Raw genomic sequence first — 26,457 nt, forward strand, 5'->3', positions numbered from 1 at the left:
TAAGAAAGCAGTGGTTAGGTTTTATTTACAACACTGTTTCAGAACAGTGCAGCCCAAATGTTTGATTGTGTGCTGCACATTTTAAGGAGGATTAACTTCTAAACATCGCAGAGTACAACTGCTGGATGGACACAAAGGCTTCGTCTAAAAAGTGGAGCAATTGTAACTTTGCAACTACACTAACATCCTGTAAGTAGCCGATGTTTTCATATTTAATTAATTTCCCCACTGACGATTCAAAGGCGAGTTTTGATCAGGGACGCGCCTGTGTTTTAATGCATTTCCTCATGCTGCATTTACACCAACCGCGGTACAGGCGTGAAGCGTGAGTTATTTCAATGTTAAGTCAATGTGAAGGCGCGTTGACGCACGTCAGGAGGTCCCGCGGCGCGGAAGAGGCGTTCGGCGTGGCACGGGAGACGCGTTTCCGCCTCTTTCGCGTAAAGCTTGTGCGAAAGGTGCAAATTGTGCTTTTTGTGCATTTTGCGGTTTACTCGAATTTGCGGCTGACGCCCAAGTTGAAAAATTTGAACTTAACCAATCAGGAGCCTGCTTGCTGCTGTGGTGGCAGCCCCGTCCGGAGTCACTCATTCAACCAACGCTTGATATTGTCCGTAAGCAGTCACCCGGAGCTAAACGACACAAGTTCTTATTTCTATAGAGGAGACAGGAATAAAAAGGACCTCGCTTGGAAGAGTGTCAGTGAGGACATTGACAGACCAACAGTGCTACCCACTGAGCCATCCTCAAACCTTTTTTTAAATCATATTATGACGTAGCTGAAAGTTCGGTTCCCACAGAGCGATACTGTTTGTCACAACAGTTCTTTGTTAGTAACTGTGAAACTGTCTTTTCGTAAATGAAGTGATGTTTTTGGAAACATGAATAATGTTGATATCTGATTGACATGCAGGAAATGGCACTGTTTGTTCTCACACATTATCATCAACCACACCAGTCAGAATTATTTCCATGTTCGAGAAACTGACGCCTTAATGTGTGACATTTACAACATGTTTCAAGTCATTGCATTATGGTTTCATTAAATTTAATGACAGAACAGGGTAAAATATGTGACTCATATCCTCATTAAATGCCAAAAATACTATGATGATCTAATGTCAGCCATCTATCCATACTTAAATGTTTTTTGGACATTTTTGTATTCAAAAGCCTTTTAGAATTCTTCTCCTGAACAATGTTGCCCCCGGGTCACGCTCTCGCTTACAAACTTGTTAAATTAGCCTGCTAATTTCCTTGACTCAGACAGGAACAAGATTACATTGTTTGTGGCTTTTCACCGCTTTATTAATGAAACCAGCAGGCTGAATGCTAATTGAATCTTGACGCTGGTCCGTTGACCCTAGCACGTTCTGTGTCAGTGGGCAGGTCATATTAAAACATGTCATATGCTATGCTTGGATGGGTTTTTTCATTTTAATTGTCTGAAACTGATGAGGAACAGTATATGTACTGCCAAAACATTCATGTTCTCAGCAGATGGTTTCTAAACTGGGAGTAACTTAAAACACAAATCACAAATGGGATTTAATTAAATGTATCTAAAGGTACAGGACAAATATAGGAGGATCTCCGAAAAACCCAAAATAACCACTGAAACTGTATGTTGGACTACTGTGAGTTATACCATGCATAACCTAATAAGATGTTACAATTTGTAGTGTAGATGTGGAGTCTTGTTGAAGAGACCCCTACTGAAAAATCCAGCTAAGACCAGCATAAGCTGGTTTTAGCTGGTTTAAGGTGGTTTATGCTGGTCCTCCCAGCCTGACAAAGCTGGTCATGCTGGTGGGCCAGCTGGTCTCCCAGCCTGACCAGCTAAGTCCAGCTAGACCAGCTTAAAAAGTGACCAAAACACAGCTAGACCAGCTTGCTACATCAGCAAAACCAGCTTCCTACACCAGCAAAACCAGCTAAAATCAAGCTGGAGACCAGCTAAAACCAGCTCACCAGCTTATGCTGGTTTTAGCTGGATTTTTCAGTAGGGACCACAGTATCAATTTTGGTTTGTCAACTGGCCTGCTTAATCTTCTAAACTCACAAATGTTAATTGATGATGCAATAAAATAAAATGCTGTTTTCATGTTATAATGCAATCCAACAGAGTAAATTCTGCATATTTCCATGGTGACTCATGAAATCAGCGATGCATTGTCATGTTTTTTCCTGGTGTGCACACTTACAGTACACCACTGATGTAAGCAGTAGCTAGGTTCACCTTTAATCCTATCATACAGTAGCGTTTACATGAACACTTAAAGGGACATTCCACTTTTTTTGAAAATATGCTCATTTTCCAGCTCCCCTAAAGTTAAACATTTGATTTTTACCATTTTGGAATCCATTCAGCTGATCTCCAGGTCTGTCGGTACTTTTAGCATAGCTTAGCATAATTCATTGCATCTGATTAGACCATTAGGATTGCGCTAAAAAATAACCAAAGAGTTTCTATATTTTTCCTATTTAAAACTTGACTCTTCTGTAGTTACATCGTGTACTAAGACAGACGGAAAATTAAAAGTTGCTATTTTCTAGGCAGATATGGCTAGGACTATACTCTCATTCTGGCGTAATAATCAGTGACTTTGCTGCTGTAACATGGCTGCCAGAGGTGCAATGATATTAAGCAGTTCCCGAATTAGTCCCCTGCTATAGAGGGTATGTATTGACGTCATTTTTCCACATGACGAGTGGCAAACCTTCAACAAAATGACTGGCTTTCATAGCGGCTGCTGCGCAAATGCTAGTAAATGTGGGTATTATCAGCTTAAATTGGACTTAGTTGGACTTGATAGCAGAGGTGGACAATACTTAGTTACATCTGTGTAAGCACAAAGCATCTGTGCTTTATTAGGATGTTTGTATTTTACTTCACTACATTCTAAAACATAATCAATTAACATTGCATATTAAAATTTATGTAATACCTAATTACATTAAAATTGTGTACATTTACTTGAGTAAAAGTATGTTAATGTACTTAAATATTAAATGTAAAACAAACACATGTATTTATGAAATGTAATAGAATAAAAATTATGATACTATGCTTTGGAATGTATGTTTTCCAAAGAAAAACACAGATAAAATACAAATACTTGGAAAATACTTTTAAGTAGAAAGTAAAACCTCTGCTTGATAGTGACTCTAGCAACTTATCAACCCATCTGTGGTCTGTGGACGTTGGCATGAACGATCTATTTATTTCTCCTTTCTGTGTTTTTTGGCAGTCTGTAAAACAATAGCTCCGAATTCTTGTTAATCTGATAGTACAGTCTATCGCACAAAAGCTTTTCCAATTAAGACGTGTTTTCCTCGTAGGAAAAACATTATTTCACTACAGTCTAAAGCATAGAATCATACTGTGTATTCTTTAATATTGCACATTAAAATGTATTTAATACCTAATTATATTTAAATTGTGTACTTTTACTTGTGTAAAAGTACGTTAATTTACTTAAACATTAAATGTAAAACAAAAAGGTATTATTTATGAAATGTAATAGAGTAAAAATTATGCTTTGGAATGTATGTTTTCCAAAGAAAAACACGGATAAAATACAAACACTTGAAAAATACTTTTAAGTAGAAAGTAAACCCTTTGTTTGATAGTGACCCTAGAAACTTATCAACCCAGGTGTGGTCTGTGGACGCTGGAATGAACGATCAATTTACTTCTCCTTTTGGTGTTTTTTGGCAGTCTGTAAAATGATAGCTCAGAATTCTTGTTAATCTGTTAGTACAGTCTATCGCACAACAGCTTTTTCCCATTTCGACACGTTTTCACCACTCTGTCTTTTGCCACTCAGTGAGCGTAACCGCAGTCCCTCTCGCCGACGGTGACGTCATATACATATCCTCTATTGAAAGTTAACAAGGGGACTATTTTCAGCTGCTGCGTAACATCATTGCGCCTCCCGCAGCCATGTTACAGCAGCAAAGTCCTTGATTATTACACCAAAATGATAGTATAGTTCCTAGACATAGGCTATCTGCCTAGAAAAGCGCAGCTTTTAATTTTCTGTCGGGCCCCAGCACACGATGCAACTACAGAAGAGTCACGCCCCAAACAGGGAAAAATATTGAAACTCTTTGGCTATCTGCGCGATGCCAGTGGCCCACCCAGACCCAATGGACCGCGCCAAGACATGCCAAAAGTGGTACCGCCAGACCCGGAGACCAACCGAATGGACCCCAAAATGGCAAAAATCAAACATTCAACTCTCTACAAGCCATTCTTCTTAAATAGCTGCGTGTCTATTTCAGGTCATAATTTACAAATGACGAGAACACAGAGCTTTGTACTATGCTGATTATATTTATCAAGTGCAGCAAAAACACCCTTTTACATGTGTTCAAAAGCGTGTCTGACTTCATGCTGTGTGGCAGAGACTGTCCGCTAGAACGAGTATGAAGTCCACAGCTTTCCTTTGTACTGTATCTCTCCAGCGGTGCTGGGCAATGCCATGTGAAGTCGAACACACGGGTTTGGATCAGAGTATAAATCATGGACTGACTGGACAACGCTATCTGGTATCATTTCACAAAAGATTGGAAGGAGAATATGAAAATTCAAGAATGACAAGACAGTCACTTCATGTGACTTCCTTCCACAACACAAACTTGTGTTCTTTGCGTCATACGTCATTACGCAAATTCTTCATCATTACACATGCGCAGAGCTTCCCAGTTTCAGCTATCAATCCGATTAAGTGTTTACATCTCCTTTTGAGTGGATTACAAAAGGTAAAAACCATCCCTTTCAAACCGATTTAATTGGTTTGGCTCTTTTTATTCTGATTGAGGTGTTTACATGGAGCATTTTCATGTTAAACATTTAGACCGATTACAATTGTCCATGTAAACGCAGCTAGTGTCACTATGGCTGGATTTACACTGCAAATCTTGATGCCCAATTCCGATTTGTTGCTCACATTATCTTCTCATTTACACTAAACACTTGGCAGAACAATTCAAGGTAGACATACTGAACTGGAAAGGCTTGAACCTCAGAGGAAGTCAAATGTTGTGATATGCATGGACACAGACAGAATGATTATACAAGATTATATTATACTGAGCTTAATTTCTTTAACAAGACATACAACTTCAACATTACTCCACTAAGCAGAGCTGTTGTCCTCCATTGCGCTACTAAGTAGAGTCATGTGATCGCGGGTGGTGTCCACCTGAGTTGACTTCAATAGCAAACGTCGCATTTTTAATGACGTCTTGAGATGGGAATATCCGATCTGTCCGTTTCTATTGCAGATGTATGCATGTATCCGATTCATATCCGATTTATTTTCACACATGAACAAGGCCTGAAGCTGATCTGAGAATATCGAAATCTATGCACTTTTTTCCTGCTTACAGGTCTTTAGGTCATTTCCGATCTGTGCCACTTAAGGGTAAATGCAGCTTTTGTTGGTCAAGATGCCCATACCAAGATGCCAAAATATGCAAGTCGCCCTTCAATAATCTTAGAATTGTCTCTGAATTTTAAATTGGGATATGAGGAAGTATTTTAATACTGGCAAGATGGAACATATCACCCGTGAGTATATCTGTTGAATTGCACTTGATTATATCTTCTGTCCAATCCAACTGTAATTCTCAGTCATTTCCACTTTGCATGCTGTCCCGTCTGCTGAGCTGTAACTGTAAGAAGCCAGTCCGGTTTATAGTTCTTTTCAAAGCATTGCGAAATATTGAACTGGAGAAGCAATAGATGACTGGATCCAGAGCGCTGTTCAGATAGGTGAATGCTAAGGAGATTTGAAACCATTGAGACATTAGATTTTCTGGATTGCTAACATCTTTTCCAAGTGATTTTAAATATAAGCCAATGAACACTGTGGCAACACTGGGGGAGAAACAAAAGATGAAAACCCCAACAATAATCAGGACTGTCCGAATAGCCTTTTGTCCCCTCTTGCCTTTGTCCATCCGTCGAGAATGCAAGATGCAGGCGATGCGCACAGAGCAAAAGACCAGAAGTATTAGAGGCACGAAAAACTCAAAGATAAACACAGCATAATGTAGGCGGATACCTAGTGAAGGACTCTCAGAGAAACTTCTGCAATGGGAGGTGTTGCTTAGGAGGTTGTTGGCCAGTAAAGGGGTCCTCAGGCCTATTACAACCCCCCAGATGAAGCATGCAATCAAGGTTGCTTGCTTTAAGTTCATGTGATTGATAACGTGATGCGGATGGACCACTTTAAAATAGCGGTCGAAAGCCACTGCAGTCATGAAGGCAATGCTGGCTGAGCGGTTGACGGCCAGCATGAACAGATTTATCCGACACCAGGCATCGCCGAATATCCATGTCTCATCACGTAAGTAGCTGTCAATGCGGAAGGGTAGTCCTAAGATGAGCAGGACGTCAGACAGAACAAGGTTGAAGAGGAACATGACGTTGACCCTCCAAGACTTCATTTTTTTGCCAAAAACCCATAATGCCATGGCATTGCCAGGTAGACCAAGTAGAAACTCAACAATTAGCACAGGAGGAAGAATAGATGAATCCAGTTTGATGTGATGTGTAGTGTTGTTGGATGTCATGGTAGTTTTTGAAAAAAAAAGAGTTTAGAATTTAGTCTTAACACATTACTGTTCCTCATTTCAAACAGTATGCTTTTCAAAAATGCAAGCCGCTGGCGTTTTTACGCTCTGAGCGCCCTGTTTGCAAACACATAGAGGTACTCAAATAAGCAGCTCTGAGAAACAGCCGATCAGAGCAGAGCTCAACTTTATTATTCATGACCCTTTCAAAAAAGTTAATAATAGACCATTTCATTCGGAGGACAAATCCTACGGTTGTAACTGGACATGTAAAACTATCTCTGGAACATACCTTCTATGTAGATATCAGAGAATAATTTAACATATTGTATCAATGCATTCGTTGGCACCTTTAAGGTTTACCGCCAGTGATGGGCAGTAACACGTTAGAAGTAACGCGTTACTGTAATCTGATTACTTTTTTCAAGCAACGAGTAAAGTAAGGGATTACAATTGCAAAAACAGTAATTAGATTACTGTTACTTTCCCGTAAGCAGGCTGCGTTAATGCGTTATTTTTTAACCTTGATTTTGTTTCGTGAGACTGTCTCTTGTCGTGCTGCAAGACGAGTGACAATGACGTATGAGCGCCGCGCCGTCAGTCAGTGTAGTGTTGAACGTGAAAAGACAACATGGAGCGCGGAAGAGAACAAGACTATGCAGCGTTTAATGCTTGGAAGTACCGACATTACTTTGAGTTTAACCCAGTTAAAGGTGACAAAAACATCAGCATCCGCTGTACACTCTGCGTGGGAATAAAACTTTTATCCACAGCGAAAATTCCACCTCAAATCTAAGCAAACACCTAGCAAGCCGGCACAGGAATGTGAAACTTACTGAAACAATCCTGAATCCCCAGCTGACATGACCGCTGCGGCTCCATCTCATACACGTGAAATCTGATGTAAAACAACAGACTATATATCTGTATTTCATGGATTATAACGTTACGCATTTGTGGACAAGCTGACATGACCGCTGCGGCTCCATCTCATACACGTTCACGCGAAATCTGATGTAAACAACAGGCTATAAATCTCTATTTCATGGATTATACGCATTTGTGGACAAAAATGGTCATTTGATGAACTCTATTAGACTGATTTCATGGGCAACCCAGTCTCACCCCATGGCGTCAATATTTGACGACACTTGACCATGCGTCAATATGTTGACGCGGAGGGTATACCTTTCGCGTCATTTTTTGACGAACTGGGGACTTCAATACTATTAAGTCCGTTGCATTCTCTTTCCTATTTTCTTACCATTTTCTACCATTTTCGCGTCGGTTTAGGGTTATATTTACATAATGACATCCCTACCCAAACCTTTCCCTAACCCCAATGCCAGGCGACAACTGTTTAATTTCGCGTACCTAATAGTATTGAAGTCCCCAGCTCGTCAAAAAATGACGCGAAAGGCACACCCTCCGCGTCAACACACCGACGCACGGTCAAGTGTCGCCAAATACCGACGCCACGGGTGTGAGACCGTGTTATCATGGGTTATTAACACATCTGAAACAGACTGGATTCGACTCGCAATTGTAATATTAACACCAAGGTAAGAAGTCCCGTTTATATTCTGCATGTTGTCATCTGGACTTCTGTAACAAAATACTACATTTATCATGCTAGAGCATCTGTATCATACACTGATGCTAAACCCGTAGACCTTTTAAACTTACATTTTTTTGTAACACCCTTAAGCTTAAATGAAACATAAGGGTGAACTTAAGGGAAAATTACACTTAAACCCCTGGTCTGAGCCTGACTCCACCCACTGTTTGAAAAATGCAAGAAAAGTGGGCAGATCCCAACAGAGATAGAGGGGACGAACTGAGCTTGTACCAAGTGTGTGGTGAGATCGTAACAAGGGCGTGGTGAGCTTGAACCTGCTTACGTCACGAGTCATTTTTTGGACCCAACATCCAATAAGAAAATTCAACTGCAGTAGCCACCGTTTAACCTGAAGAGGGCAGCACTCAGACGTTTTTACACCATATATTGTAGTATTGCAACACTTTATATCCAAATGTCAAAAAACGTACTAAAATCAATGAACAGCACTAATAAAGCATCATTCTTACAGATCTTTAACTAAAAAAAGTTGGTTTAGGGTTTACTCTTTAAGGTGCTTTATTCAACTGGGCCCTGTTGCTTTATACTGTAGCATATTCAGGTCGTGCATCATGTTTTTGAAAAGTAATTAGTAAAGTAACTAGTAAAGTAACTAATTACTTTTGAAAATAAGTAATCAGTAAAGTAACGAGATTACTTTCTTAAGGAAGTAATCAGTAATCAGTAACTAATTACTATTTCCAAGTAACTTGACCAACACTGTTTACCGCACAGAATTCAGCGCAGTCTAACACACTTTAGAAACCTCAACATGTCCCATGTCTCATGTAAGACAGACGGGAAAGGAGACACTTGTTTGTTGACACTGCGGCAAATGCTTTAGGTGAATCTTAGGTGCATGTGTGAAATGCAGGCAAGCCATACAGCTGCAACAACCATATAATCAATAGGTGTGATTGACTTAATGCAGCACTGCAAGAATCCTCAGGGGGATAACACCAAAATATCATGAGAGCTATTCAAGAAATCATACAGAGAAGTCTCCTTTCAAATCTTTCTTACGGTACTTTAATGTCATCCGCCTGGCAGTTCTTGCAGCATCGCAGAGACCACTTAACATGAAGACAGAACTGCATGCTTTCAGAGTTCCAGCTCTTTAAATGCTATTTTTTAACACACTGTATGTTAATTCATGACCCAAATACACAAAAAAAGCACATAGGTACTACACTAAACATGTTTGCCATTAATGAGAAACCTGAGCGGTTTGCAACCTAAATAGTGCAGTTCGTGTAAATAAATGCTCTAATGTGAAAGGGGCACGAGGGCTTACATACTGGAGGTTCTTTTCCAAAGAAACTTGATGCTGCGTTATGTTTGTTGACGCTGTGTGATGCTGTGGAACTTGATAAACACTATGCCAAGAATAATACATACCCAACATATTCATGGAGAAGATACAGACATGACCCAGGAGAATATGTGCACTTAGGGTTTAGTCTATGTCCAAACTGAATGCATTTTTACAATGTAGTTTTAAGAAGTAAACTGAGTAACTAAATATAGGAAAATATATCACTTCCTTTTTAAAAAATCAGTCTGTTCATTATTTATTTATTTTTTGAAAATGAATATGGAATGATCGGATGATACCCTGATTATAGTATCATACTCATATTCGACTACATTTAATTATATTTCATTTAATACCTAATTATATTAAAATCTAGTGCTTTCTACTTTTACTCAAGTAAAAGTATGAAGAAGTTTTACTTGATTAAAAGTATGAAGAAGTTTTACTTGAATAAAAGTAAGAAAGTACTAGATTGTTAATTGAGTATTAAATGTAAAAGAAAGAAAGAAATGTGAAAGAAAAAAAACAGATAAAGTACAGATATTTGAAAAATATACTTAAGTAAGTAAAAATAGTCCATCTCTCCTCGAAAGAATTCAAGCACATCCATTCAAGAAACATTGTAGAACATTTCTATAACAAAACGTTTTCACTTACTTGAGTTCACTTTGTAGTAGTTTGCTGGCTGAGATGTAGACCGAGTGTGAAGAAATGCAGAATACCCGCCCAGTATTTCTCACAGCATACTTCCCTTGCAATTTCACGTCAGCCGACTCTCGTATTAAGTCACGGCATCTAAAAGTGCTTACTCTCACAGCAGTTTGTCTGTTTATTTGTATAGTTGTTGTGTGCTTGCTTTATTTGTTTTCTACAATGTCTAAAAAGCATGAAGTTTAATTGCATACATGGATTCTTGTAGAATACATAAAATGATTTTAAATGTAGGCTGACCTATGAGGGACCACCTTATTTGTTTAAAGGGGTCATGCTCCCACATAATGCATCCAGTACATGTTTTGTTTTTTCCTCATAAGACTCCTCTAAACCATCAAAATCATATTGAATAAATAACTTTGTGTCATGAAACCCTCATTTCAGCAGTTCCTTTTCACACAATCCGAAAAGGGGCGTTGTTAACTGGGGTTGAAGTCGGAGGGTAGAGTGTGAATAAAAGATGGAGATTACATTAAGTGAATATACTGCTAATTTGCACAAGGACGTCACACCATTCTCATACAGTAAGATTTTTACATTGTGAGTAATATGCAAGCTCATTGTGAATTCAGAATGTTGAGTTCATGGTATAAGTACACAATGAGTGTGCCATGACCTCACCATATGGCGCTTTTACCTTGCATAGTACTCCACGGTTTAGGTAATTTCAGCTCACCTCACTTTGGCTTTGTTAGCTTTTGTATCGAGTTTAGTAACACTTCAGAGTTGGAGGGATTATAGTCGTGTCGTTATATTTGCGCTGCCTACTGCTGTGACATCATCATCATCAAGTGAGAGCATGGTTGTACATTCCCATAAATTCATTTATTTCTCAGTCTGCCACAAATCAGCACAGCCTCTCGTACCTTATTGCTTACGTATACCACATGCCATCTAATTAAGTATTGGGTATACTTTGTATACCTGCGTATACCTTGCACTACACCACTGGCTTGAATTCCTAAGCCCCCTTAAAGCTGAGAAAGTGCACTTTGAGGTCACTATTTATTATATGCCTTTAACTGCAATAAATGTTGGTAAACAGCTAAAATAACACAAAATTCTGTTCCAATATTTATGGAGCTGTCTGTATAACAGTATTTGGCATTTGCTTCCAAGAAGCAGCATGTCTGCCAAGTCACGTGAGCATTCCACTCGAATGTTACACTGAATACTGTAAACAATTTCACATGGGAAAAATCACAAAATCACAGGGCCAAGATAAGAAAAGAGAGAAAAAAGAGAATAAGCTCTATCCAACATCCTCTGACAACAAAAAGGTCTTCATCCTTAATGACTTGATTTAAGATAATCAAGATACAAATATAATTTATACATAATTTAAAACATTAAAGTTACTATTTTTTTCCGTCCACTCCCAATAAAATCAAAATGTTGTGCTTCAAGAAAATAAACATGATGCGCGTTCAGTTATCTTTCCCTCAGGGAAGTCCTTTCAGAAACGCGTCAGAAAATGAACTGTAACTTGTCATACAAACAAAAGATAAATGTCTACATGATGCTTAGAATATCTACTTTTAAATTATGTAAGTAAAATCGAAAACAAATATTGTCATTCAGTGTAAACTGTATGAGAAGGAGGAGAGGTACTGTCTTTCTCCTGTTAGCTCATTATATGAAATGAGCTGAGATCACCACGCCCCGCTCCATTGAAGTGAACGAGCAGAGACATCATTTCATTCATTTCATTTTCATTTTATTGTCCACAATGTGGAAATTTGCCTTCGGTCTCATAATAACATCAATATGCATAACTCCTGCCTGCAGTCAATCTCCAATTTAGTCTCTCCATTCCTTGATGAACTGCCAAAATCATGTTACTTGTTTCATTAAACAAGCAGGCTAACAAGTACCAAAAGCGCTAGTAAAAAAAGACACATGGAATAGAACTTATTGTTAGCAACTCACTTTGGGTAGAGCAGCTTTGCAGGCCAGTTCAACATAAACTTTGTTGACATCCTCATGTTTTTAGCATTAAACAAATAAAGCTTAATTAACATTTAGTATTTACTCTAAGTACTATGTAGTAAGTACTCAGATTATTGTCCATTATCAGTATCGACATAGCAATGCCATGCAGCAGTGTTGTTTTTGGCAGCCCTTTTAGTTTTACTCACATTTTAGTCACTTATAAACTTGATAGTTTTAGTCAAGGTATAGTCAATGAAACGCAAAAAGGTTTTAGTCAAGTTTAAGTCAATTTTAGTAAAAAAAAGTTGGTTAATAAGTATTGGAAATGGGCTAAGGTTTGACAAGTAGATAGATGTAAAACCTTAAGCTTACCATGAAATGTCTCACAAGCCGAATGTCATGTAAAATTGAATGTATATGATATGTTAACAGCGTGACTTGTTAGTTACCTTTAAAGGTCACATATTTTTAAGCTTTCTGGAGTTCTATTTTAGGTTATGATGTCCTTTAGAATATATATTTGCAGTTTAAGTATCAAAAACAATCTCTATATATTTTTTACAGCTCCACTTTCAGGAGCTCTGCTAAAAACAGGTAATTTTGGCTCGTAATAAGTAATATTCATGAGCCTATCTTCTGATAGGCCTGTTGTTTTATGAGTGAAATACGCAGTTGAAATAAAGTTACCTATAGAATTATGTCACAGGTCGGAGCGGACCACAGATGTCGTGAGTATCGCCCCTCCCTAGTTTCCACCTCAAGGAGGTCCCAAGAGCACCCCAATGACCAGACACACAGAGAGCGTAAGTAAATATGAAAACAAACTTTATTAAATTATTTAAAAAGATATTATGGAAAGGGAAAGGGAGGCTAAAATCCAACTCTCCAACCGGAGAGTAACAGTCTTGAGTCGCCTGGACTCCGTCGCGGGAAAGCTCAGGTGGGTCCTTCACTCTTCTTTATTCCGTTAGTGCGACGATAAACAGCTTATTCACTATGTGTTCTGGCTTACAGGGAGGCGGTCCAAGGCCCTCTCTTTTCCTGGGCGTAAAGGATACAAAGGGTAAGTACCAAAGTGTTGAATTTCAAAGAGTACCTGCTGCTACATGTAGCGAGCTCCGATGCGGCCCGAACTCTTGACCGTCCCGGTGCAGGTGGGAATACCCGATGGCTGCCGAGATCGAACTTATACCGTCCTGGTGGGGCCCGGGGGCTCTCGCTGCTATGTGTCACTGGAGACCAGTTGACGAACGGGTGGGTACTTCAGAGAGGTCCACTAGATCTGCGCTGGAACATACAGGTAATTATAACAGCGAAATGCACTGGTTGTAGCTTGAGCAGATTGTGAGTATACAAAGAGCAACTGGATCTTCACTTGGGCGTGCCAGTAAGTGTATAAAGGGCAGCTGGATCTTCACTCGACTTACAGGTAAGTATGCGATACGGGGAGTGTATAACGGGGCAACTGGGGCTTCTTTGGACATACAGTGTATGCACAACAGGCTTTAGCTTTGGGGCATATGGAACACACATAAAAAGGGCAACTGGGGCTTCACTTGGGTATACGGACGGGCGTACAACACAATATGCTGACGTTAGATTTAGGCATAGGGTAAGTACATTACAGGGTAACTGAGGCTTCACTTGGGCTTGCAGGTGGCCGTACAACACAGTATGCTAGCTTTAGCTTCGGGCATGTGGTAAGTACGTAACAGGGTAACTAGGGCTTCACTTGGGCTTGCAGGCGGGCGTACAACACAATATGCTGGCTTTAGCTTTAGGCATATGGTAAGTATACAGAAGAGACTGGAAAAGGATATAACTCACAGACCTTTGGGGAAATGGACATCGGGCGTTTACTCTTTCTGAGGCTTCAAGCCAAAGGCAGATGGAGATGTGGATCGAAGGCTGCTGCTGCGTTGGGCCGAACACGGCCTCCACAGGTGTTACCACACAGGTAAGTTCAGGTAAGATGTTTCTCCCGGGGTGTGTTACACTTGGTGGATGCGAACCCTTCTCCCTCCTCTTTTCCAACCGACAGGGCAAGATCTAGACAGGGGCGGACCTTTGAAGATGCTCCACACAGGTAATTAAACACACACACAGCTGATTTTCTCTTACAGCAGCCAACTTCTCACCATTAACATTTCCCAATGTATCCACACTATTCTTACTTGAGGTTGTTGCCACACTACCGTCACGTGGGGGGAAAGAGTCAGGATGTCGCCAACGGCATATAAATGGAGATGGTTAGTTCCCCAGCCGCAATGTTCACTTCCTTCACAGGATTTCGTCTGGCCTGGAAAGTGGTTGTTGACGACACAGACACTGCACAACACTGCAGTTTTCAAGTGTATACACTCACAGCAAAGGACAAAGACTCACCCACTGCACTCCACACACTCTTGGTGAAATTAAGGTCAAAGCCACGTCTGACTAAGGACTCGTCATGGAGATCGCTGAGACACTGATGCAGCGAATAATTAGAGATAGACGTCACCGCCGCGACACCCCCAGCTTCTTCCTTCGCTCACCGTTCCCGGCTCACCCACACTCTTTCTCCACGGTGGGGCCACTCACATCCTATGCCACAACTTGCAAAAGACTCACAGATAGGTCACTCTAGATCAGTGGTTCTAGATGATTACGCTGCTTTACAATGCTTTGGGGTACTCACACTGTGATTAACATGAGATCTCTTTTCCTCTTCCTTCCAGCTTCTGGATAATTTTCCTGCTGCTGTGTGACTTCGTCTGAACGGCCTCCTTCGGCAGTACATCCGGTGAGTCTTCCTGTTTACAACCACTCAGAGTCTGTAACACACTTCCATGGAGCATTTCACAGTTAGATATAGCCCACAATATACTCAGCCCGGTCTCTGTTTCTGTCAATCCTTAATCCTTCTTCGCCCAGCCAATAATATCCTCCGCCTTCTGTCCACTGCACTCGCCTGAATACTCCAACTCGCTTGCCGTATCGGCTAGAATAAACTGCTCTTTCGTTCATCTCCTTCAGCCCCGTCCTCTTTCCGCTCCCTTCCATGCGACAGCCGGATCTATGGGGCCTTCCAACTCTTTAGAAGGCAATGAATTTCATCCGCCTTTGGCGGAAATAAGTTTGCCCCAGATCAACCGCCCCCTTCCGGTTTCTCACAACCCTATTTATGTGCCTCCTCTTCATGCAATCGCCCAATCATGTATCGCCACACTCGTTTCCACACCTGTTGCTAATAAAACCCGATTTGGGTTGCCATGGAATTGGAGGAAGTGACTGGCCCTTCAGAAAGTCACTCCGTGACAATTACACTAAGTGTTCATTTCTGGACACTAAATGTTAGGTTAGTAAACCAACAGACACAGAGACTAGGAGATTTTAACCTTACCATTTTTAACTCAATAAACATACAGACACAAACAAGGCTGGTGTCTGTAACTTAAGAAAACAAAAACGTCTGATTTCCAACAGATATTCTATCAAAATTTGTGGCTACCAAAGACTTTAACGTTACAAAACAACATGTAAGCATCTAGTTAGCAACACGTTAGCTTTGCATAACTGTTTACAATATATCATTTCAGTTTTCTCTGGCTCCATAATGTAACTTAAAAGTTAGGACTGCTGATAAATGGCATGCGACTATCCCGCGCACCTCTTCAGTAAAGCCGGTTCATTAATTAGTAGTAAACCACCATCAGCTGCTCTCAGAAGCGGAAACCGGCAGCCGGTTCTGAGAGCAGGTGATGCCGGTTTACTACTAATCAACGAGATGCACGTGACAATTGCGTGCAAGTTATCGTGCAGCCCTGCTTAAAATGTGTTTACTAATGGGTTGTGTGATAAGCCTTCAGGTGCCGCTTGAGGTTGGTGGTATTCTTCCCACCTAGTTTGTGGCCACATTTGCCGTCGTCTCCCAATATGCATTATGTTTTTCTTTCTGATGGATTATACTGAAAGTATGTCCATAAATCATCTGGTCATTTCCGTTTATTGGCGTCACCACCACGGTCCTTCAAACTAGCCACAGCCGCGTTGTTGTTGTTTGAAATCTGGTGCGTGTGCATGGTGGGCGTACCCAAAACAAGGATAGGAAGCGGCAGCATTGCTAATACTTTTTAAATAAAAACAGACAGATTTCACACAAAATAGGCAGAAATTACATGCATTGTGAACATCAGACTTATAATCATTTTGTTCCGTCTCGTCTCGTCAACGAAAACTAGAAGCGTCTCGTCATGTTTTAGTCACATTCGAGCCATTTTTAGCTAGTCATCGTCGTGTTATCGTCATAAAAAAGGTTGCAACGAAATCATTTTGTTATCGTCATCATTGACGAAGACAACCCCGCCATGCAGTCTTTGATCATTTATCCACTTTGGTAGGTGGCGCTGTCACAAATAAAACTAGGACCCTAAAACAGAGGTCCTAAAACTGCAGATTCATGCTACTCGTTTTCTGCTTCTGTTATGAACTCTTTGAATGCTCTTCTGCCGAGCTTCGCTCTGTCTAGTGTTTCATATTGATGTTTCCTGCATTTATTTATAACTCTTTTGATGCCATTACTTTATCTGCAGAGCTGTGCTACGTCTGGCATTTTGTGCCTATATCCTGCTGTACTAATACAAAATGTTCTGCACTGCTGCCGTTTGGCTGCTTTGTATTGTTTCTTTATCTTTTGTTTTGTTATTTCATTTTTATTAGTCTTTTTTTATTTGTCTTTGCCTCACATTGCTTGGTGTAACGCTGATGCTCCGCTTATTTGTGTTTCTGTGAGGTAAGACTTCTGTTTTATATGAGTCTGGATTTGGTATTTCAGTATTTGTATTAAACGTATGTGAAATGTTGTATTTTTGTTTGAATTGAAAGATTTTTGTTGTAGGCCTATTTGTTGAATCTTTTTTCTTCTCAGTCTTTATTTCTATTGACATGTTGATGCTATACATGTGCTGTGGAATTATTACTTATATCTGACTTTAAGTGTGTACAGCATGGTTTGGAATTTCCTGTAAGGCAACCAGCCAGGCACTCCCCCAATCATAATATTATTGGAGTTTTGTTCCCCATATTATTGTGTTATAATAGAATTGTGTTAACTCCCTCAAAGGGGGGTGCATGATTTTTGAAAAAACTTTGGAAAAGGGAGTCGGACCGAGTACCAAAACAAACTTGTAGCAAATCAGCACTAAGGGGCGTGTCTACTAACCAACATCATTGCCTGGGTTGCATATGTGTGGGGCAGGTCTATCAAAAGAAGGTCCAGATTCTTTTGGTGTAGGGTCGTGTTTGTTTAGGTGATTTCAAATCAACATTGGCTTTCAGAAATCATGCACCCTGCCTTTGAAGCTCACTTAACACACGCTGTTTCTGCATTTCTGATGTTAATCTGGAGTACTTATAGAGTAGTATTACAACCAACATAAGACTGAAGTCTTACTTACCGCATGCAACTCATGACCCAGTTGGGAAAATCCAGCGCATCAAACACACACACAAAACTCCGCTGCTACCCCGGATAATAAACTATATCCATTGTTTTCATAAGGCTGGCTTTCTTCTCCTTACATCCAAAAACACACTTCTTCTTTCGTGCCATTGTTGAGTTTTGAAATTAAACAAAGCTGTGTCGCTTTTTCTTTTGAAACCATACCGAACCATGACAACTGAACCGAGGTTTGAACTGAACCATGACTTACCATTACACCCCTGTGTTACATGTAATGTAATCCAACAGAGTGGCTTTATAGAAACAACAATAGTGTTAATACTACTTCCACATGTGGCGCTGCACAGATTGATGGGAGTATCAAAGCGACTCGAGAGTGGATCGCATTTTTTATACTATGATGTCATAGCTCTGCATGACAGATAATGCGGACCTGACACCATTGACAGGCAACCTCATGATCAGGGCTGAATGCTTTTAAAAAAATTATCTGGATGAAAACATTACATTATATTTATATTGTTTGTACACATGTGAACAAACAATATAAACATCTTTAGATATTTTCATACAAAAATCTTACATGTACCTTAACGTTCTACATAATGTGACTCAGCATGAAATCAGCAATTCATTGTCAATGTCTGTGTTGTTACCTGGAGTGCAAATTAACCCCACATTTCCTTCAGTAGATTGTCTAGGGTCCTAGGTTTGAGTGAATTAACTAAGAGTTCAGGGTTTTGCTGATGGTAAATTAACCCACCTCTCTGGGTTCCTGTTTTTTTTTTACTTCTATTGATTGCCATTAGTCGTAAAAACATATAGTCCCACCCTACAATTACACCAAGTGTTGGGGAAGCTACTTTAAAGAGCCAGTTAGATGCCAATTTTAAGTGTCCTATCACTGTGTATAAGTCTGGGACAAAAGGTTTAAATGCATGCAAGGTCAAAAAACACTGTCATTTTCTCAAAATATAAATATAATTACTCCATTTCTCAGAGATCCCTAAACGGTTCGTGTGAAGCAATTGAACGACTCAGTCTGCCTTAACCCACCTTTCAGTAGCCTACTCTGCTCTGATTGGTCAACTGACAGAGTCTCCGCACAGACCACAGATCAGTGGCACAGACCAAAAGTAGTGCAAAATGTATTGACCTAGTGCTAACATGATTTACTGAGAAGACATTATCATTATTCATTATTAAACCAAGCAATAAAAACGACGATAGAAACTAACATTTTACACTCATTTAAGCATTAATGTAAGCTAAACGGGTCATAGCAAAACCATAAGTGAGCATGTGTTAGCCGCTTGCTAATGTGACTCTCTGACAGTATATTAAGAGTTAAACACGACATCATTCATCATTAATTCAAGCACTAAAAACGACGATAGAAACTAACATTTTACACTCATTTAAGGATTTATGTAAGCTAACCGGGTCATAGCAAAACCGTAATTGAGCATGCGTTAGCCGCTTGCTAACTTGACTCTCTGACAGTATAGTAGCCTCTTATGGAACGGCTGAAATTCCACAAGGGGGCGTATTTTTTCCTCAGACGTTGCACAATAAACGTGACATCCAAATATATTCATTATAAATCGTGAATGAAAAGTAAGATTTGAACAAATGTCCGTTAGTGAACTAATTGTATACAGTATTTATATCGTAATTCGGTCAGAAACGTCAAGATTGTGAGATGAACAAATCGTTTTGGATTAAAAGGCTTGGCTTTTGGGGATTTATTGGACAATTTCACCGAAGCGGATAAAGGGAAGATTTTAAAGGTAAGTAAATATCCTAAATCGGCGCCGCCCGGTTCAGGTAACTAACAACTAGATTACAGTTTTATGATTGCTAAAAATCATATTGTGCTTTGTGTGTTTGCTGAATGGAATTCCGAAAGTCTAAGCTTTACAACGATGTGCCGCATGACCGGATATTTTGAAGATTTAATGCTTCAAAGTTACAATGACATAATGCAGCCTCACGTGCAAGGGAGGGGGTGTACCGTGTACGGCACAGTGTTCCTTATCAGGTTAAGAGTTTAAAAACAACATCAATACACATCATTCATCATTAGTCCAGGTTATAAAAACGACGACAGACATTAAGACTTACACTCATTTAAGCAAGTATGTAGCTATAATCATACTTACAGGTTGTGGTTAGGAGACACATGTTGTTCCAAATAAAGTGGGTACTGAACCATCTTTCATTGCCAATTGTCTAGTAGTTTTTATGACCTTGTGGGGACATTTTGATGTCCTCATGAGGAAACATGCTTATAAATCAAACAGAATGATGTTTATTGAAAATGTGAAGTAGGAAAAGGGTTTCTGTGAGGGTTGGGGTTAGGGATTGGGGTAGGTTAGGGGAATAGAATATACAGTTTGTACGTGTAAAATGCATTACGTCTATGGAATGTCCCCACAAAACATGGAAACCAGAATGTGTGTGTGTGTGTGTGTGTGTGTGTGTGTGTGTGTGTATTTTTGTAGTTGAATATGTTTTTTATGCTAACAGACAATAACAATATTTACAGATGATAAGTTAAATGATTAATCTTTATTGTTTTAGTTGTGGTGTGATCTCCGCTATTCTCTTTAATATAAAGATTTTTAAAACTATAGTTAGCCTATCGTTATCATTATAATGTGAACGGCTCTTAAGAATTGTCTCTGATGGGAAATGAGGAAGTATTTTTATACTGATAAAATGGCACATATCATCCTTGAGTATATCTGTACACTTTAGTCACTTAGTCAACATTGAATATCTCTCCTGTCCAATCCAGCTGTATCTTCTCAGTCATTTCCGTTTTGCATGCAGCCCCGTCTGTTGAGTTCTAGCTGTAAGAAGCCAATCCGATTTAACGTTCTTTTCAAATAATTGAAAAATATTGAACTGGAGAAGCAATAGATGACCGGATCCAGAGCGCTGTTCAGATAGGTGAATGCTAAGGAGGTTTGAAACCACTGAGAGAACAGATGGTCTGGATTGCTAACATCTTTTCCAAGTGATTTTAAATGAAGGCCAAACAACCCTGTGGCAACGCTGGGGAAGAAACAAAAAATGAAAACCCCAATGATAACCAGGACGGTCCGAATAGCCCTTTGTCCCCTCTTGCCTTTGTCCATCCGTCGAGAACGCAGCTTGCAGGCGATGCTCACAGAGCAAAAGATCAGGAATATTAGAGGCACGAAAAACTCAAAAATAAACACAACATAATGTAGGCGGATACCTAGTGAAAGTTTCTCATGACCGAAACTTCTGCAATGGGAGGTGTTGCTTAGGAGGTTGTTGGCCAGTAAAGGGGTCCTCAGGGCTATTACAACTCCCCAGATGAAGCAGGAAACACAGGTTCCTTGCTTTAAGTTCATGTGATTGATTACGTGATGCGGATGGACCACTTTAAAATAGCGGTCAAAAGCCACTGCAGTCATGAAGGCAATGCTGGCTGAGCGGTTGACGGCCAGCATGAACAGATTTATCCGACACCAGGCATCGCCGAATATCCACGTCTCATTACGTAAGTAGTTGTCAATGCGGAAGGGTAGACTCAAGAGGAGCAGGACGTCAGACAGAACAAGGTTGAAGAGGAACATGACGTTGACCCTCCAAGACTTCATATTTTTGCGAAAAACCCATAATGCCATGGCATTGCCAGGTAGACCAAGTAGAAACTCAACAATTAGCACAGGAGGAAGAATAGATGAATCCAGTTTGTTGTTATGTGCAGTGATGTTGGATGTCATGGTAGTTTCTGAAAAATAGAGTTTAGAGTTTAGTCTTAACACATTACTGTTCCTCATTCATATTACCGTAGAAAATGTCAGTGCCACAGAAAATTGCCTCAGTTAGGGGGTGTGTACACGAAGGCGTTTATGCCGGCATATTATATCCAATGAAAGCCACGCTTTTCAAAAATGCAAGCAAATGCAAGATTCTATTTTGTCTGATGAAGGGGGGTGCCCGAAAAGTTACTAAAGTGATTACATGAGTTTATGTTGAGTTCAGTGTGCGGATTCTATTTTGTTTTGTTGTATACTTTATTTTTGGATTCCGGCACCTGCTAGTGTTTGGATGTGCGTGCCTCCTTCTAATCACAAGTACAATCCCACAGGGTTCAGTGCTGGGGCCTTTAATTTTTACCCTATACATGCTACCTCTAAGAGCTATAATTAAGAGACATTGAATTATTTTTACTGCTACACTGATTATTTTCAGCTGTATTTTTTTCAAAGTCTGATGAAACACAGTTCACCAAAATGACAGAATGCATAGCTGTTCTAAAAAACTGTAATACCAGCAACTTTCTTCTACTTAATTCAGAAAAAGTCTAAATTATATTAAAAAAAAAAAATTTACAGTGTTAACAACCTAGAATTTTATAAATATTTGTACAACTGTGTTTCATCATTTTAAAAATATAAAAACTTAGATATAGTCTCTCTTGGTCAAACACAGAAAGGCATCTAGATTTTTGCAATGCCTTACTGGCTGTCCTTTAGGTTTAATACAGAAATTTGAACTGGTCCAAAATGCAGCAGCCAGAGCTCTCACAAAAAAAATGAAAAAAGTATTACCATATGAAACATTATCAAAAGTCTAGCTGCTTGACATTTGCTGGACAATCGGACCTGACAGTTTTTGAAACCAGTTCCAAATTAGAAAATTGTTGCCATAAGATTTTCATTGCATATAAACAAATGCCTTTATTACCATTTCACATCCATAACACTGGGATAGCATATATAATCATTTAGTATGCAGTTTTATATTTAATAATTAGTTATCCTGGTTTCTGGGATTTCTTTTTCAAACAATGTAACATTGTAAAAAGCTCTATATAAATACATTTGATTTAGTGGTGTAACCATACAGCATGCCTCATATACCAGAGCGATAGCATCTGCTCAGCATTGCTACATCTCATGACCTCTGCATTGCCTATTAATAGTTGTACTTTCACACATGCTTAGACACAGGTGCCCACACCTGAAGCGTTCCCCAGTGTCTCAACATTCATGATGCAATGTTCTCCAAAGCAGAGGTGGATGGTACTTATAAGTAATATTCGAAAAATATTTACTTCACTACATTCTAAAGCATAGTAAATCAGGGTATCTTCTGATCACTCCATATCCGCTTTCAAATAAAAAAACTGGAAAGAAATTGTTATTATTTCTGTTCGCAAAAGGAAAAAATAAGAATGATAATTTTTTACATACATTTAGCTTCTCAGTCTTACAAAAGTCAATGAAATCTTTAGCAGGGCACACAGATATTATCATGAACATGATTAATGATTGTATGACTGCTTTTGCAGGCTAAATGTTTTTGCATAATGTACTGCATTCATAACAAATATAATAAATCTAAAATAGCCTATAAATGTTCCTAATTTATTGTGCTGGCCCCTGCTAGCTCTAGATGCCTATCATCGACATGGCCGTGTCTTTTCAGGTTTTGTTCTCTGCAAAATCTGCATTGCAGAGCATTTTTGGTACACCCATTTGGGAAAGGTTCTTTTATAGGTCATATGAAAGTTAATAATGGTAAAGATGCCATTGCCGTGGTTTTGCTCCCTCAGCCAGTAACCTTTGCAAATGCTGGTGAGAAAAGAGAGGCCTAGCTCCTTAGTTGAACATTTTTAAGATTGTCTTTATTTCATTTTTACAATGTAGTTTTAAGAACTAAGACTGAGTAACTAAATATAGGAAATATCACTTCCTTTTTAAAAAAAAATCAGTCTGTTCATTTTTAGTTTTCCTTTTATTTTTTGAAAATGAATATGAAATGATCGGAGGATTAATACCCTGATTATAGTATCATATTATTTTATTTGAATACATTTAATTATATTTAATTTAATACATAATTATATTAAAATCTAGTGCTTTTTACTTTTACTTAAGTAAAAGTAGGAAGAAGTTTTATTTGAGTAAAAGTAAGAAAGTACTAGATTGTTAATTGAGTAACCTGCACGAGGACGCCAGCACACTGAAGAGTTTATTTACATACATTTAAAAATGTAGTGGAGTATGATATTATGCATTGGCATTCAGTGAAAGAAAAAAATTTATAAAGTACAGATATTTGAAAAATATACTTAAGTAAAAAGTGAAAATAGTTAATTGTGTCCATCTCTCTTTGAAAGAATTCAAGCACATCCATTCAAGAAACATTGTAGAACATTTCTATAACAAAACGTTTTCACTTACTTGAGTTCACTTTGTAGTGTTTGCTGACTGAGATGTAGACAGAGTGTGAAGAAATGCAGAATTACGGTTTGAAGGCAACCGCACAGTATTTATCACAGCATACTTCCCTTGCAATTTCACGTCAGCCGAGTCTCATATTAAGTCACGGCTTCTTAAAGTGCTTACACTCACATAGGCTACACTCACATAATACATCCAGTACATGTTTTGCTTTGTCCTCATAAGACTCCTCTAAACCAGCAAAATCATATTGAATAAATAACTTAGTGTCATGAAACCATCATTTCAGCAGTTCCTTTTCACACCTCAGATTTTAAAAAACTTTCAGAAAAGGGGCGTTGTTAACTGTGGTTAAAGTCGTGGGTAGAGTGTGAATAAAAATGGAGATTACAGTAAGTCGGGGGTGTCCAGACTTTTTTGTATGATGATCTACTTTTAAAATGATAAACCCGACAAGATCTACCCGCTTAAAACACAGCTTTTTATTACATTTCAAATGCTTGTTAGGACTGTACTGTATATATTGCATATGTAATTTAACGATTCAAAACAACAACAGTGCTGATATTATTCATTTTAACACTAAACTCAAAACAAATACAGCAAATGTATATGTACTTTTCCATCGAATTTAGTAACACTTCAGAGTGGGAGGGATCATAGGCGTGCCATTATATTTGCCCTGCCTACTGCTGTGACATCATCATCAAGTGAGAGCGTTGTGTACATTCCCATAAATTCATTTATTTCTCAGTCTGCCACAAAATTAAAATTGACCACCACAAATAGATGTTTGCACATCACGTTTATCACTCTAGGTGTGTTCGAGATCATCCGGTGCTGCGCAGACCGATCGGCGAGGTTTGCTGCTTGCAGTCGAGGGAGGAACTGAAGACGGAGCCGTCAAGCCGGACACCAACTGCTTGCCGTAGTGACGTGTGCGCCGTGTTTCCTTGTTTTTAATCGCAAATGAAGTGAATTAGATGCTGAATTTGATAAAAACAAACATGTTGCAACCAGAAACATTTTATATCGAATATTTTAATTGCTGCTTATACTGTATACCCAAAAATAACGGGAAACAAGCCTATATTATTAAAATACCAATAGAGTTTGTTATTTTCATTTTTATTTTATTACACGACACAATATAACATATTTAAGCATATTAAAGTGTTTTTTCCTGTTTTAAAACATGAATTTATAATGTTTATTAGTGGAACTAAAGGTTGGGTTAAACTTGAAACGCACCTGAGCATTGTCATCAGTGAGGCGACCAATCGCGTAAAGCTGTTACGTCATCACAACTCCGGGCAGCCGCTCTGGAGAAGCTGCACCGGCTGAGCTAGCCGCCTACTCTCGAAACGCTCTCGCGGTACTTAAAAACCATATGACACAGTCACGTGCCTGCAGCGCCAGCTGAAGTCGGACAAAATTACTAACCTGAATGCACTGCTTCAAGTCAGCCGCCCATCGGTCTGCGCAGCGTCACATGAAGTCGAACACACCTTCTGTCTCACATGACAGTTTCTGTACAAACACCCGTGGCATCAATCGACGAATGCGTGCGCGTCGCAAATGTGCCACCCGCCACACACTGCAAGTCTGCTGGTATGGTGTTCCTGATTCTCAACCTGTTCTGCATCGCTAAAAGGGAGTTTGGGAACTTACAGCAAAGCACAGATGAAAACAGGTTTACTTGAGACAGCGAAGGTAAAGCTAATCTTTTCCATTATAGTGACGCTGGTAGTGACGATTCTCTCAGACCAATAAGTGATCTACAGTGTTTTCACATCACGTTTTTGTATCAGCTCGGGTCGCTTGGAATCCCGACAGAGGCGGTACTAAAAAAAAAATATCGGGAACTATGCACTGCACCCAGTGGAAAAGCTCACAAAAGTAAGCCGACCCGACCCAAACCGTAGGGTATTTCATTTCATTTATTTATTTATAAGGACAACACACATTAATCAACATTTCTGTAAATGTGCCAGTGTTAGCCAGCTGGCTAATTTTCAACTGTAGTCCTTTGGCCAGATGTTTTTCTAACAGAAAACAACAAGAAAACAGCAAAACAATGAATACAGGTTAAAAACTATACATACAAAATACAACAAAACATAATTTAGCATATCTAAATATTAAAACAGAAATTCTTCATACTCATCCATGTAATGTGGGGCATGTTTAAATTTGATACAAGGCATGTTATAAAAAGCATCAGGAACGTTAGCAGCAAGTTATTATTCAATGGAAAACCACCAGTAGTGATCTTCATATGAGCACAGTGTGCAGTGTGTTTACACTTTTAGATCACTATGACCCACACATTGTGACAACATTTTGGGCATCTTGTGAGCTCATGCTGACTGATAGATCAAATTGTTGACTGGGTAGGAAACCATGCATTAAAATGCAAGTTATTTTTTTCCTCAGAATGTACCAAATTTTTGATCTGTCATCTACTAATATTTCTCTGACTGATGGATTTGTTGTATTTTTGAAACCTAAATATGGTCTGTATCACTAGCATGGAGATCTCCCTAAACCACATGATGAAGGTTGAGACCCACAGCTCCCAAATACAAATTTCACACTTAAAATCAACTCCAGACCTTTAACA

At 39.2% G+C, this 26,457-nt stretch overlaps 2 protein-coding genes across 2 annotated transcripts; both read right to left on the reverse strand.

Moving 5' to 3' along the window:
- Positions 1–4,792: 4,792 nt before the first annotated feature.
- Positions 4,793–7,364, reverse strand: LOC129416719 (hydroxycarboxylic acid receptor 2). Its single transcript, XM_055171083.2, has one exon. It carries the CDS (start codon positions 6,583–6,585, stop codon positions 5,638–5,640), a length of 948 nt encoding a protein of 315 aa, XP_055027058.1. The 5' UTR covers positions 6,586–7,364; the 3' UTR covers positions 4,793–5,637.
- Positions 7,365–18,185: 10,821 nt separating this feature from the next.
- On the reverse strand, positions 18,186–23,944 carry LOC129416561 (hydroxycarboxylic acid receptor 2-like). Its single transcript, XM_073872989.1, has 2 exons — positions 23,835–23,944; positions 18,186–21,373 (listed from the first exon to the last, which is right to left on the reverse strand). The coding sequence occupies exon 2, from the start codon at positions 21,363–21,365 to the stop codon at positions 20,415–20,417; it is 951 nt and encodes a 316-aa protein (XP_073729090.1). The 5' UTR covers positions 21,366–21,373; positions 23,835–23,944; the 3' UTR covers positions 18,186–20,414.
- Positions 23,945–26,457: the final 2,513 nt, after the last annotated feature.

The sequence above is a fragment of the Misgurnus anguillicaudatus genome, chromosome 11 (genome assembly GCF_027580225.2).
Source record: "Misgurnus anguillicaudatus chromosome 11, ASM2758022v2, whole genome shotgun sequence".
Classification (NCBI taxonomy): Eukaryota; Metazoa; Chordata; class Actinopteri; order Cypriniformes; family Cobitidae; genus Misgurnus; species Misgurnus anguillicaudatus.